Consider the following 13949-nt stretch of genomic DNA (forward strand, 5'->3'; position numbering starts at 1 on the left):
ATCTCTGTTCGCCCCTCATACTAGGAACCTGAGACAAGTTCAGCATTGTCAGGATCAGGAGCAGTCCTCGGGAGGTCAGCATCTTCTGTACCATCCTTGATGAATATCTTGCGGGTGAGTCGTTCCGGCAGCCAAAATGGGTTGTCTTCACTCTGTGGAAAAACACAAACAGCTCCCCTGGATCTTATCAAAATAGGATCCGGGCCTTTCCACAGACCAGTTAAGACATCCTTCCATTTGACCATTTCTTTTGGTCTATCAGGGTCTGAGCTATGTCGATCAGCTGCAGAGCGACCTTGCTCGTCAAGATTCAAAAAATTGAGTGTAAAGAGTGCCATAGATACAGCTACTCTTGGCACTGAGGGCAGAGTCTCATCAACTCCCCCTTTTTGTTTTATAAGATAAGACTTAAGTGTACGGTGTGCACGTTCCACAATGCCTTGTCCTTGAGGATTATAAGGAAGGCCAGTCAAGTGAGTGACATCCATTTGATGACAAAATTGCTGAAATTTAGTAGAGGTATATGCTGGCCCATTATCAGTTTTAAGAATTGTGGGCTTGCCCCCAAGCACTCCATGCTTCTAAACAGTGCTGTATAACATGAGAGGCTTTCTCACCTGTTAAAGGTGTAGCAAACATAACACCAGAGCAGGTGTCAATGGAAACATGTAAATATTGATTTCTTCCAAAGGAGGAAATATGAGTGACATCCATTTGCCAGACCTGTAATGGTCTGATGCTTCGGGGGTTTACCCCTACATGAGGAGTAGGCAGAAATTGACAACAGTTTTGACATTGGGTGACAATGTCACGAGCTTCTTTCCTAGTTAAAGTGAAACGGCGGCGTAATGTTTCAGCCGTCACGTGGAAGCGTTTATGAAACTCCCTTGCAGCCTCTGACTGCGAGGACAGAGCAGCAGCCACGATTCTAGTAGCTTTGTCTGCCAAGTCATTTCCATGAGACATGGGGCCAGGAAGGCCAGAATGAGCCCTAACATGAGTAATATACACAAGATGTCTTCTATGTAACAAGGCTGACTGAATTTGCTGAAAAATGTGAGCAAGCTTGCTAGAGGGTCTAATTAAGCCAGCAACTTCAAGCATATTAACTGCATTGACCACATATGAAGAGTCAGATACAATATTGAGCGGTCCCGGAAAAGTTTCAAGGACTTCTAGAACTACCAAACACTCTACAATCTGGGGTGATGTCTCATTATATTGTTTAGATGTTACTTGGCCATTTACTACATATGCACCTATGCCAGATTTGGATCCATCTGTATATACTACTACCCCATCCGGAAGTGGGTGTTTGGCTGTTATTACTGGAAACACTATGGCTTGACTTAAGGCAAATTGTAAAATTGGATGTTTTGGATAATGATTATCAATTTGTCCTGAATAAGAGGCAACCAAGACTGCCCAATCGTTAGTTGTTGCTGCCAGGGTTTGAACTTGAGCAGAAGTATAAGGTACGATTAGCATATGAGGTTCTTTCCCAAAATAAGTAATAGCTGCTTTTATCCCCCTAAGTGCAAGTTGAGCAATTGCATTAGGATACCACTCAATGATTTTTGCAGGGGAAGCATTAGGATGGACCCACAATAAGGGTCCTTTTTGCCATAAGACTGCTGTTGGTAACTGTGCAGTTTTTAATATGCACAATTCAAATGATTTTGACTCCTCAATGCGTTGTAATTGAGCATCTTGTAAGGCCTTTTCTATCGTTTGTAAAGCTTGACATGCAGCTGGGGTAAGTGCTCTGTGGGAGGAGATGTGGGTATCTCCCTCTAATATGTCAAATAAGGGCTTTAATTCTGCTGATGGAATTTTCAAAAATGGTCTTAGCCAATTAATATCTCCTAGCAATTTTTGGAAATCATTCAAGGAATGTAGTTGATCTTTGCGAATCTCTAATTTTTGAGGAACAATTTTGTCAGGATAAATGAGTGACCCTAGGAAGGCTCCCATTCGAGCAACTTGCACCTTTTCAGTGGCCACCTGCAATCCCCATTGCCCTAACGTTTTTATTAATATAGGGTATGCATCTTGCAATAACTGTGAATTTTTATGGCAAATCAAAATGTCATCCATATAAATTATCACCTGTAATGATGGAAAATGCTCTCTAACTGACTTAAGTGCCAATTGCACATACAGTTGACACATGGTGGGGCTATTCGCCATCCCCTGAGGTAGGACCTTCCATTGGTATCTTTGATCCGGCTCTAAATGATTAATGGCTGGGATGGTAAATGCAAATCTTTGCCTATCTTGAGGGCATAAGGGTATAGAGAAAAAGCAATCTTTAATATCTATAATTATAATTTCCCAATTTTTGGGTAAGGCAGAAAGCAATGGTAGCCCTCGCTGAACTGGTCCAAATAGACGCATTTGTGCATTAATAGCTCTAAGATCATGTAATAAGCGCCATTTGCCAGATTTTTTCTTAATTACGAAAATAGGTGTATTCCAGGGTGAGGTAGAGGGCTCTAAATGACCCAAGCGTAGCTGTTCAGAAATTAGTTTTGTAGCTGCTTCTAACTTTTCAGAGGAGAGAGGCCATTGAGGAACCCATACAACTTCCTCTGTAAGCCATGGTATGGGCATGGAGCCCTCAACGGCCCCTAGAAAAAACCCAAACCTTGTCTCCCATTATTACCTTTTTGAGGGATAGGTTCAAGTTTACCCTGCTCTCCTTTCCCTAATCCCCTTCCTTCTTTATAGCCCATTTTCTTCATTATTTGAACAGCTTGTGGCGAGTATTCATTAGTCAAAGTCAGTCCTAGTGCCTGTAAAATGTCTCTCCCCCAGAGATTTACTGGGAGTGGTAAAACATAGGGAGTGAATCGTCCTGTTTGACCTTCAGGAGCTGTCCAGCTCAAAGAACGGGAACTAATAGTGGGACAGGACTGATAACCTAAACCTTGCAAAGAACGTGATGACTGAGTAACGGGCCAAGTTTTTGGCCACCATTGGGAAGACAGGATACTTTTATCTGCTCCTGTGTCTAAAATCCCTTTAAATTGTTTTCCTTCTATAACTAATTCTAAGAATGGCCTGGAGTCAAGAGGCATCACTAAGTAAGCAGAATCATTTCCAGTAGAACCAATCCCTCTGGTAGCTCGAGGGACACCAGAGGAAGGAAAACAGCCATGTAGGCTTGGCAAAATTATTAACTGAGCTATTCTATCCCCTTGTGAAATAGAAAAGACACCCTGAGGACAGGAACAGAGAACTTGAAGTTCCCCTTCATAGTCTTGATCTACGACTCCAGGGTGAACAATAAGACCTTGTAAGGTAAGGGAGCCCGGCCCAATATTAGGCCAACACTCCCGGATGGCAGAGGTCCTTTATAGTCAGTAGGAATAGGCTGTACCCCCATTTGGGGCATTAGCATGAATCGGGTGGTGGTACGGAGGTCCAACCCAGCTGATCCTTCTGTTGCCCTGCGGACTGTGGGGTCCACCTTTTGCCTGTTGAGGTCCCATATGTTTTCGGGCCCTGAGACCTGAGGGCCCTGTACTGGTTTTTTGGAATGGTCTCATTATCTACTGCTTGAGGGAATCCTGGCTGCAGGGGCCTGCCTCGAATGTCCCTGACTGAACGACAATCTCTAGCCCAATGATATCCTTTTCCAAACTTAGTACACAGTCCTGGTGCTCTCCTTTTGACAAGGGCTCTACAGTCCTTTTTTAAGTGTCCCGGTTTGCCACAATTATAGCAGAGTTTGAACTCAGCCATGACAGGGCGTTTTTGCCCTTGTAGAATGGCAGCTGCTAAACCTGCATTAGTGAGTGGCTCTCCAAGCTCACGGCAAACCTTTAACCAATCCTGCAGTCCCTTGCTCTTTCTAGGTGTAATAGCCGCCCTGCATTCCTGGGTAGCCTGTTCATAGATCAACTGTTCAATTAAAGGCATAGCTGTTTCTGGATCCCCAAAAATTCTCCCTGCCGCTTCTGTCATTCTAGCCACAAAATCTGAGAATGACTCCTGTGCACCCTGGGTGATCTTGGTCAAATGCCCACTTGCCTCTCCCTTCTTAGAGAGTGCCTTCCATGCCTTAACTGCAGCAGCTGAGATCTGAGCATAAGCTCCCCAATGGTAATTTGTCTGGTTATTAGCGTGTTGTCCCTGACCTGTAAGCAACTCAAAAGTCCATGTTCCTTGGTCCCCTTCAACATTGGCATTGGCCTTTGCCTGTGCTTGGCAGGAGTCTTGCCACAAAGCTTTCCATTCTAAATACATTCCCATGTTAGGAGATGCGGCTTTTACTACGGTCATCCAATCGCCAGGGGTCATTGCCAGAGTCGCAAGCCTTTCGACTTGGGCTACAGTAAAGTTGGCATTGACTCCATAGTTACGAACTGACTCTGCTAATTCTTTAATCTGTATATACTCCACTGGGGCATGAACGCGTCCACCCTCTGCGCCTTCGAAGACTGGGAACGCTTGCTGCACTTTTCTCTGTTCCTCTTTTGAAATGAATGAGTCTGATTGATACCTCTGCACGTAGGGCGGAGGTGTACTAGGACCCAGAGGTTGCGGATCTGAAGATCGCATAGTGATTTGACATTTGTCTCTAGCTACTTTTGCTTTCTTTATGTTATTCTGTAACTGATTAACTTGTCTTTCATCTGGCTGGTATCTTTCTTCCTCTAAGTCTGTCTCCTCAGAGGAGCTAAGTTCCTTATCCAATTCTGAGCTACTGACAGCTAGTGCCTTAAACTCATCTAATGGCGGGTAGAGGCTCCTTTCCTTATGTGCCTCTCCAGTTCTTTCTCTCTTCTTCTCTCCCTTTCCATCCCTTTTTCTAATCTCTCCCAATGCATTCTTTCCTTTATATCTCTTTTCCTCGGGCTCAAGGCCCGTGGAAAGGCCTAAATTCTTCGGTGCACCTTGTTTCATCCCAACTTTCAATCTCTCTCCCCACTCTGCCTCTGATAGACTGTCTTGAATTTCGTCCAAAATCTTCTGCCCTGCTTCTACCATTTGCTCACAATCCTCATCTGTTAAGCACGATCTCACCAATTTCCATAATGGCATGACCCCTGCTTTAAGTTTGCCGTTCTGCTGTTCCCTAACTAGATCTCCTTTCAGTTTATGCCAAGAAGTGACAGATAACGAACCTGAGCAAGCATACCATGGTGCCACACGGTCTACCTCCCTGACAAATGCCTCTATACTCTTAGTGGCGATTTTTAGGCCACACTGCTTCAGGACCGACCTTAACGCCACTACTACAGAGTGAGAAATTCCCATACTGCCGCTATCCAGTCCTGACCGTGACTGAAACTAATCACTGTCCAGGCACTGTCCAGGTGCTGTCCGAGCCTGACTGCGACTGGGAACCAGTCAGCAGTTCCAGCGGTGGAAGCAAAACTAAACTGAAAGGGAAAGTGCGATCGCCGTGCAAACAATCAAAAGGGCATCTAACTCTGGAGAAATTTCAAGACTATACTTACCTTGCAGAGCTGTAGTGTCCCGCAGTTCTGATTCCGCCCCGCGAACGAGGAATCTTCCTTGCGCCGGTGTGATGGTATAAAGTTCCCGGGTCTTCGGTGCCACTTATCCCGAGCTTTTGTCCCCGCCGGCAAGAACACACTCAGGACAACCGGAATCTTCTGCGGCAAAGCTTTATTGCTTACTTCTCAGGAAGATCTCGACCCCAGAAAATGGAGTCCGTTATATAGCACTCAGCCATGACGTTTCAGCACCTGATGTGACGTGACAGCTCTTGATTTGTTGCTCGCTCATCACACCACTATTACACCCCGAGAATGGGCAGTGACTAGGAGTGAGTTCACTCTCGCACTTGCGCACAAGGCTTGTTTACTAGTTTGTCACAGCGGAGGCCAGCGCCATCTTATAATGGTGATTGCTCGCGGCAAGCGCACGGCTCTCCACAGCGATTGCTCGCTGCACGCTGCACGCTTTCCACACATATACATGCTGCAGTTTCTCACATAACCTCTGTCCCATTGACTTCTCCACACAAGTTCATGTGTGACCAGTGTCTTCAGCATCCGGGCCCAGAGGTATGCTATAGTGTTGTGACAGCCAAGGCCCATGACCCCTCTGGACCTCTGCCAGTGACCTGTGGAGTGGTGTCCTGTTTGGCACACTGCTTGAGCCATTGAACATCACATCTCCATATTTATCCAGTCATGGCTGTGTTAGGAGTTCGTTCTTTATGGCTAAATAATGTTTTCTAATATGGCTGTGCCACATTTCAGCTCTGTGAGTTGATGGGGACTCGGTCTGCTTTCACCTCTGTGCTACAGTGAGCAGCTCTGCTAAAAATATTCTTACAGTCTCATTTGAACACATCACCAATCCTTGGCAGAGGTCCATGGGCAGCAAGAAGAGCTCAGCCTTGTGAGTCTGTGTATGGCCTTGGCCAGACTTCAGGGCTATTACTATCCCTTGGACCGGGAATGGGCCTCCAAGAACTCTGTCATTCATGTGTGTGTGTGTGTGTGTGTGTGTGTGTGTGTGTACGTGCACATGTGTAAAGAGTATATGTGCATATGTTTATAAATCTGTGTGTATGTGTAAGTGTATTGTGTATAAGCGTGTGTGTAATTTCATGTGTGTATAACTGTTCATGTAGCAGTTAGAGGACAATTCTTTGGGGTCAATTCTCTCCTGCCATTTATTAGGACCTGGGGCTCAGACTCAGTCTGCCAGACACTCACCTAAGCACCTCTACCCACTGAGCAATCCCACCGCTGGAGCATATTGTTTTGACACATCTATACTCACAGATGCTCTATTCACAATCGGAAGGAAATAGACTCATCCTAAAGTCCACAAAGTCATTAATAATAAATTTTACTTATACACGGTGGAATTTTACTCAGCCATAAATAAGTGGGACATGAAACTGAATGAAACTAAAGGAACTGGAAAAACGTCATATTGAGTGAGTCCACACAGGCTCAGAAAGACAAATGTTCATATAAGAATTGTCTCTCATAACGAACTATAACTTCTTATGTTGACATGTGTGCCCTTCCGTGGGACTGAGAGTGTATGAAGGAGCATGGGAAACTAGGAAGGGGTTGTGGGGTGGGGAGGCAATCAGGCAGAGGTGGGGGGAGCTGGACATGTTATAAAGAGGGAGAAGGATAATCCAGAGGTGGGATGGTTTAAGTGGACAAGGAGCGGTGGGGGCAGGGGATGGGGGGCTCACCAAAGCCAAGTGTATATGAAGGTGGTGTAAGGAAGCCTGCTACTCTGTGAATCATCAAGATAAAACGTGCTGCTCCATCTCCAAGCACTTTGTCATTCCTGAGTTTCACTTGCAGATGCTTTCAGATGCACACTGGGATCAGAAAAAACAAGCGTGTGATTTTGGTGGTTTCTAGTTTGTTAAGGCCTGTTTTGTACCCTCTGATCTGGAGTATGCTAGGTAGAGAGAGTTCCATGTTCCAATGGAAAGAATGTGTATGCTGTGGCTCATGGAATGTGCTGGGGATTTCTGCCAAGTCCTGGAATATTCTGGAGATGTCTGTCAATTCCCTTCCTCTGCTGTTCTAAATACTCAGGTTTTGTAGATTTTTGCCTGCACCACTCACTGCCAGGGTGGCTGCTGCACAGCACAGTAGCTTATTATCAGGTTCTATCACACTTTTGGTTGGAGGATGCTTGATTTGTGAGGTGGACAACCACCACTGGGTGGCTATAGGGTAGTAGTCATGTACCTTCGTGATGCACTTACCACTAGGTCATTTTATAGTTACAGGTTTGTCTCTTCTTTCTGCTGGTCTTAATTCTTTTGATGTAAGTGTAAGCACCCCTACCTGTCTTCAAGTTCCATCTCACAAAGCCACTTTTATCCCCTTCTTAAGGCTCTCAGCCTGGGCAGAGTTCAGGTGCTGTGAATTTCTTGAGGGTGGTATGCTATTGGCTCTTGTTTTTTTTTTTTTTAAATCCCATTCAGCTGATCTGTCTTTTAGTTGACAAATTAAGACTGATCACATTCAGAGTCATTGATGAAGGTGTGGACTCATGCCTGTCCTCTTCCTGCTTTTCTTCTAGTTGTTCTGTGCTCTTTGTTTCTTTCCTTCCTCTCTCTTTCCTCTGTGCAGTTAATGGCTTATAGAATTGTCAATATTTCGTCTTAGTTAGGGTTTTTCGCTGTGAAAAGACCAAGGCAATGCTTATAAGAACAACATTTAATTTGGGCTGGCTTACAGGTTCAGTTCATTTTCATGAAGGTGGCAACATGGCAGCATCCAGGTAGGCATGGTGGAGGAGGAGCTGAGAGTTCTACATCTTCATCTGAAGGCTGCTGGCAGAAGACAGGCTTCCAGGCAGCTAATATGAGGGTCTTAAAGTCATGCCCACAGTGACATACCTACTTCAACAAGGCCATGCACACTCCAACAAATCCACACCTATTCCAAACAGGCCACATCTATGCCAGTTAGACCATACCTCTTAATAGTGCCAGTCCTTGGGCCAAGCATTTATTTACTAACCATCACAGATTTCATTCATTTCTATTTCCCTCTGGTATTCTCATACTCTCATATGCAAACCCCAATGGTCACTGCCTTTATGTTGTTTCTGGCTAATAAGACCCCCTTTATCCCTTTTGGTATGGTTGGTATCAAGGCCATGAATTTATTTCTGTTTACTGGGGAAGGTCTTTGTTTCTTCTTGGATTCTGAAGCCTTGCTGGGCTTAGGACTTTTGGCTGGCAGTTATTCTCTTCCATTGCTTCAGTACACCATTCCACACGCACCGGGCTGCAGAGTCCTGGGCAGGAGTCTGCAGCTGATATAGCGGGGTTGGTATCAAATGGGACTTGATGCGTCTCGCTTTTGCAGACGATGTGCGGTGGTGAGGGCTTTGTTGTATCTATTTCAGGTTCCTGAGGTGTTGGATCATCTCTGGCTGTCCATATCTTTGCTAAGGAAGTTTCTGGAATATCACTGTATAGATTTGCTGTGCTCTGAACTTTACTCTCTTCCCCTTCAGGGGTGCCTGTGGTGCGGACACTGATGATTGAGTGTGTCCCAAAGAGCTCCTACACTCTTTCCAATTTCTCCCCTTTATTTTTGTCTGAAGGTGGTATTTTGAAAGGCCTGTCTTCAAGGCCTGACACACTTAATTCTATTTGATGTAATCTGCTCACCGGGTTCTCTGCTGAACTCCTTATCCGGGTTGGACCTTTCCTCCTTCTCCAAATTTTTGATCAGAACTGGGAAGTACACAGGAGGTTGAGGGTCAGGCTCATTCCCAAGTCTGATCAGCCATGTGTATTCAAACAAAGCAGAGGAGGAGGAGACAATTGGCCAGGAAACCTCCAAAAGGACTGGTAGATGTTAAAGCTGTCATTATTCTTTACCACTGCTGGGAGGTTTTCACCTGAGAAGGGACCTTGTGCTCTCTAGAAATGGGATCCTGTGACCCTGATCTGTGGGCTATGGCTGGAGCAGGCGATTTCCTTCATATGAGCTGCCTGCAGTTGCTAGAATGTTCCTAGGCTGTGCACCTTCCATTCTGCTTCTGTCATCCTGTGGGCGAGGTCAAGGTTCTCAAGGCTCTACTCCTACCTTGTTGGTGACAAGGACTGGGACAGCACCCAGATGAGGTGGCAGGATCTGCACAGCAGCTGCCCTCAGTTCTGAATTCCTGTGAAGATACCACCCTGAGTTTCTCCCAGGGTTTCAGGACAAGGGCATGCCCTACCCTCCTCTCCAAGATATTCCTCTTTCTCACAATGAAACCCTTTACGAGGATTTATCAGAGTCACCCCGTGAACCCCAAGACAGGAAAGTCCTGGCTCAGACCCAGAGGCGGTAGAACCCAGATCCCAGTATCAGAGCATGGAACAAGGGGACAGAAGCTGTGGGTCTGTTTAAAGACTCCACGCCTCACAGCTGAAGATACAGAGATAGTGTAAGAGGATGGCAGTCACTATGGAGACATAATCGATCAGAAGAAGTTTTATTAATGCGCATTGGTCGAGAGTAGTACAGCTGACCACAGATGTAGGGTCATCCAGACAGGGAGGGAAGAGGAAGCCAGCTCTCCTGTGACCTGGTAGAGGAGGAAACTGCTGGGCCTTCTAAGGGGTCGAGCTACACTCAGGTTTCTCTTCAGACTGTATACATCTTTCTTCTGAGCTGTGCCACCATGAGTAGCAACCACAGGCTGATGGAGGTGTGGTTCTGTGCCCTGCTGCCTTAGTGGGTCCTGGCCCTCAGCAGCTGGACTTCTGTCCACAGCAAGCCTGTCTGGAGCAGGCAGGGCGGCAGAGCAGGGACACACTGGAGGTTGGGCCACAGCAGCTGGGCTGGCAGGAGGAGGCACAACAGGAGGAGGTGGGCACACAGCAGGCAGGTCTGCACACTGGGCAACACAGCAGGGACAGGCTGGAGCAGGGCTTGCAGCACACAGGAGCACAGCAGGAGGGCTGGCAGCAGGAGGAGGAGCCAGAGCAGATGGGTGTGCAGCAGACAGGCTTGCAGCAGCAGACAGGCACACAGCAAGGGGATTGACAGCATGAGGACTGGCAGCTAGACTGCTGGCAGCATGATCCAGAGCAGATGGGTGTGCAGCAGACAGGCTTGCAGCAGAGGGTCACACAGCAGGGCTGCTGGCATGGGGAGCGGGTGCAGCAAGCTGGCTGGCAGCTAGACTGCTGGCAGCATGAGGGTGTGCAGCAGGAAGATTGGCAGCAGGGACTGGACACACAGCTCACTGGGGTGCAGACAAGGGTCAGGCAGGGCGCTGGGGCACAGCAGCTGGGCTGGCAGCAGCTTGGCTGGCAGCAGCTGGGCTGGCAGCATGTGGGGGCACAGCAGCAGGGCTCACAGCAGCTCTCTGGGCAGTCATCCACCTGCCAGGAGGAGTTGGTGAGAGCATCAGAGCAGACGGACATGGTGGAGGCAGCCATGGCAGGATTGACAGGGAGTTGGGAGTATGTGTGTTGAGTGACTGTGTGAGTGTTGAGCGAGTGTGTGTGTTTGTGTGTGTGTGTGTGTGAGGTGCTCTGGGCTCTGGGCTTTTATCCTCCAGGCATGTTTTGCTGCAGGAGGCTCTTCACACTTTCATTTCCTTGTTATTCAGTCTGGAGGATGCTCTGCAGGGCTCAGTCATTAACTCCTGTTGGGCTGGTTGCTCCAGCAATAAACACATCTGGAAGGAAAGCACAGACTTCCTGGGCTGACCCTGTGCCCCGTGTCTGGTGGTGCCTGCCAGGGTACCTGGTGATGATGCTGAGCGCTTAGACTATTGTGTCCTCAAGTCCTGTAGTCCTTCAAGGGGTGGTCCAGCCTGCCTGAGGCTAGGAGAGAGGTGATTGGCCCCATCACAGACTTATCTGTCCTGCATCCAGAAACAGCTGTGTTGCAAGAGCATCCCACTCATAGCTTTTGCTCTCCAGTATCCTTAGTATTGTCAGAAGCCTTGATTCAGTGGTGCCCCAGACAGCAATAGACAGAGGTGCCTTCACAGTAACAAGTGAGTAGAGATCAGCATTTGCTGCACTGAGTAGGGCTTCTGTGCCACACAGTGTGGGCTTTCTGCCTCATATACATGCTGCAGTTTCTCACATAACCTCTGTCCCATTGACTTCTCCACACAAGTTCATGTGTGACCAGTGTCTTCAGCATCCGGGCCCAGAGGTATGCTATAGTGTTGTGATAGCCACAGCTCATGACCCCTCTGGACCTCTCCCAGTGACCTGTGGAGTGGTGTCCTGTTTGGCACACTGCTTGAGCCATTGAACATCACATCTCCATATTTATCCAGTCATGGCTGTGTTAGGAGTTCGTTCTTTATGGCTAAATAATGTTTTCTAATATGGCTGTGCCACATTTCAGCTCTGTGGGTTGATGGGGATTCGGTGTGCTTTCACCTCTGTGCTAAGTGAGCAGCTCTGCTAAAAATATTCTTACAGTCTCATTTGAACATATCACCAATCCTTGGCAGAGGTTGGTGGGCAGCAAGAAGAGCTCAGCCTTGTGAGTCTGTGTATAGCCTTGGCCAGACTTCAGGGCTATTTCTATCCCTTGGACCGGGAATGGGCCTCCAAGAACTCTGTCATTCATGTGTGTGTGTGTGTGTGTGTGTGTACGTGCACATGTGTAAAGAGTATATGTGCATATGTTTATAAGTCTGTGTGTATGTGTAAGTGTATTGTGTATAAGTGTGTGTATAATTTAATGTGTGTATAACTGTTCATGTAGCAGTTAGAGGACAATTCTTTGGGGTCAATTCTCTCCTGCCATTTATTAGGACCTGGGGCTCAGACTCAGTCTGCCAGACACTCACCTAAGCACCTCTACCCACTGAGCAATCCCACCGCTGGAGCATATTGTTTTGACACATCTATACTCACAGATGCTCTATTCACAATCGGAAGGAAATTGACTCATCCTAAACTCCACAAAGTCATTAATAATAAACTTTACTTATACATGGTGGAATTTTACTCAGCCATAAATAAGTGGGACATGAAACTGAATGAAACTAAAGGAACTGGAAAAATGTCATATTGAGTGAGTCCACACAGGCTCAGAAAGACAAATGTTCATATAAAAATTGTCTCTCATAACGAACTATAACTTCTTATGTTTACCTGTGTGCCCTTCCGTGGGACTGAGAGTGTATGAAGGAGCATGGGAAACTAGGAATGGGTTGTTGGGTGGGGAGGCAATCAGGCAGAGGTGGGGGGAGCTGGACATGTTATAAAGAGGGAGAAGGATAATCCAGAGGTGGGATGGTTTAAGTGGACAAGGAGCGGTGGGGGCAGGGGATGGGGGGCTCACCAAAGCCAAGTGTATATGAAGGTGGTGTAAGGAAGCCTGCTACTCTGTGAATCATCAAGATAAAACGTGCTGCTCCGTCTCCAAGCACTTTGTCATTCCTGAGTTTCACTTGCAGATGCTTTCAGATGCACACTGGGATCAAAAAAGACAAGCGTGTGATTTCGGTGTTTTCTAGTTTGTTAAGGCCTGTTTTGTACCCTCTGATCTGGAGTATGCTAGGTAGAGAGAGTTCCATGTTCCAATGGAAAGAATGTGTATGCTGTGGCTGATGGAATGTGCTGGAGATGTCTGCCAAGTCCTGGAATATTCTGGAGATGTCTGTCAATTCCCTTCCTCTGCTGTTCTAAATACTCAGGTTTTGTAGATTTTTGCCTGCACCACTCACTGCCAGGGTGGCTGCTGCACAGCACAGTAGCTTATTATCAGGTTCTATCACACTTTTGGTTGGAGGATGCTTGCTTTGTGAGGTGGACAACCACCACTGGGTGGCTATAGGGTAGTAGTCATGTACCTTCGTGATACACTTACCCCTAGGTCATTTTATAGTTACAGGTTTGTCTCTTCTTTCTGCTGGTCTTAATTCTTTTGATGTAAGTGTAAGCACCCCTACCTGTCTTCAAGTTCCATCTCACAAAGCCACTTTTATCCCCTTCTTAAGGCTCTCAGCCTGGGCAGAGTTCAGGTGCTGTGAATTTCTTGAGGGTGGTATGCTATTGGCTCTTGTTTTTTTTTTTTTTTAAATCCCATTCAGCTGATCTGTCTTTTAGTTGACAAATTAAGACTGATCACATTCAGAGTCATTGATGAAGGTGTGGACTCATGCCTGTCCTCTTCCTGCTTTTCTTCTAGTTGTTCTGTGCTCTTTGTTTCTTTCCTTCCTCTCTCTTTCCTCTGTGCAGTTAATGGCTTATAGAATTGTCAATATTTCGTCTTAGTTAGGGTTTTTCGCTGTGAAAAGACCAAGGCAATGCTTATAAGAACAACATTTAATTTGGGCTGGCTTACAGGTTCAGAGGTTCAGTTCATTTTCATGAAGGTGGCAACATGGCAGCATCCAGGTAGGCATGGTGGAGGAGGAGCTGAGAGTTCTACATCTTCATCTGAAGGCTGCTGGCAGAAGACAGGCTTCCAGGCAGCTAATATGAGGGTCTTAAAGTC

The 13949-nt window shown here is 46.7% G+C and overlaps 2 protein-coding genes across 6 annotated transcripts in view; one reads left to right on the top strand and one right to left on the bottom strand.

Moving 5' to 3' along the window:
- The window catches only part of Tspear (thrombospondin type laminin G domain and EAR repeats), a 205471-nt gene that overhangs the window by 100104 nt on the left and 91418 nt on the right, over positions 1-13949 (top strand). The window lies entirely within an intron of this gene.
- LOC147002676 (uncharacterized) lies at positions 10220-10915 on the bottom strand. 5 transcript variants are annotated; one of them, XM_085842929.1, is made up of 2 exons: positions 10817-10915; positions 10220-10768 (listed from the first exon to the last, which is right to left on the bottom strand). In XM_085842929.1, exons 1-2 carry the CDS (start codon positions 10913-10915, stop codon positions 10220-10222), a joined length of 648 nt encoding a protein of 215 aa, XP_085699055.1. The 5 variants fall into 5 exon arrangements, with proteins under 5 accessions (XP_085699055.1, XP_085699059.1, XP_085699058.1 ...); XM_085842933.1 differs by having other exon boundaries at positions 10220-10480; positions 10583-10915; XM_085842932.1 differs by having other exon boundaries at positions 10220-10490; positions 10566-10915.

Source organism: Mus caroli, unplaced genomic scaffold (genome assembly GCF_978045245.1).
Source record: "Mus caroli unplaced genomic scaffold, Mus_caroli_1 scaffold_9, whole genome shotgun sequence".
NCBI lineage: Eukaryota > Metazoa > Chordata > Mammalia > Rodentia > Muridae > Mus > Mus caroli.

Coding starts and splice junctions, on each gene's coding strand:
- LOC147002676 (XM_085842929.1), bottom strand. CDS start 10,915: ATGGCTGCCTCCACCATGTCCGTCTGCTCTGATGCTCTCACCAACTCC. Junction 10,769..10,816: donor GCTGTGAGCCCTGCTGCTGT/GCCCCCACATGC, acceptor AGCTGCTGCCAG/CCCAGCTGCTGTGCCCCAGC.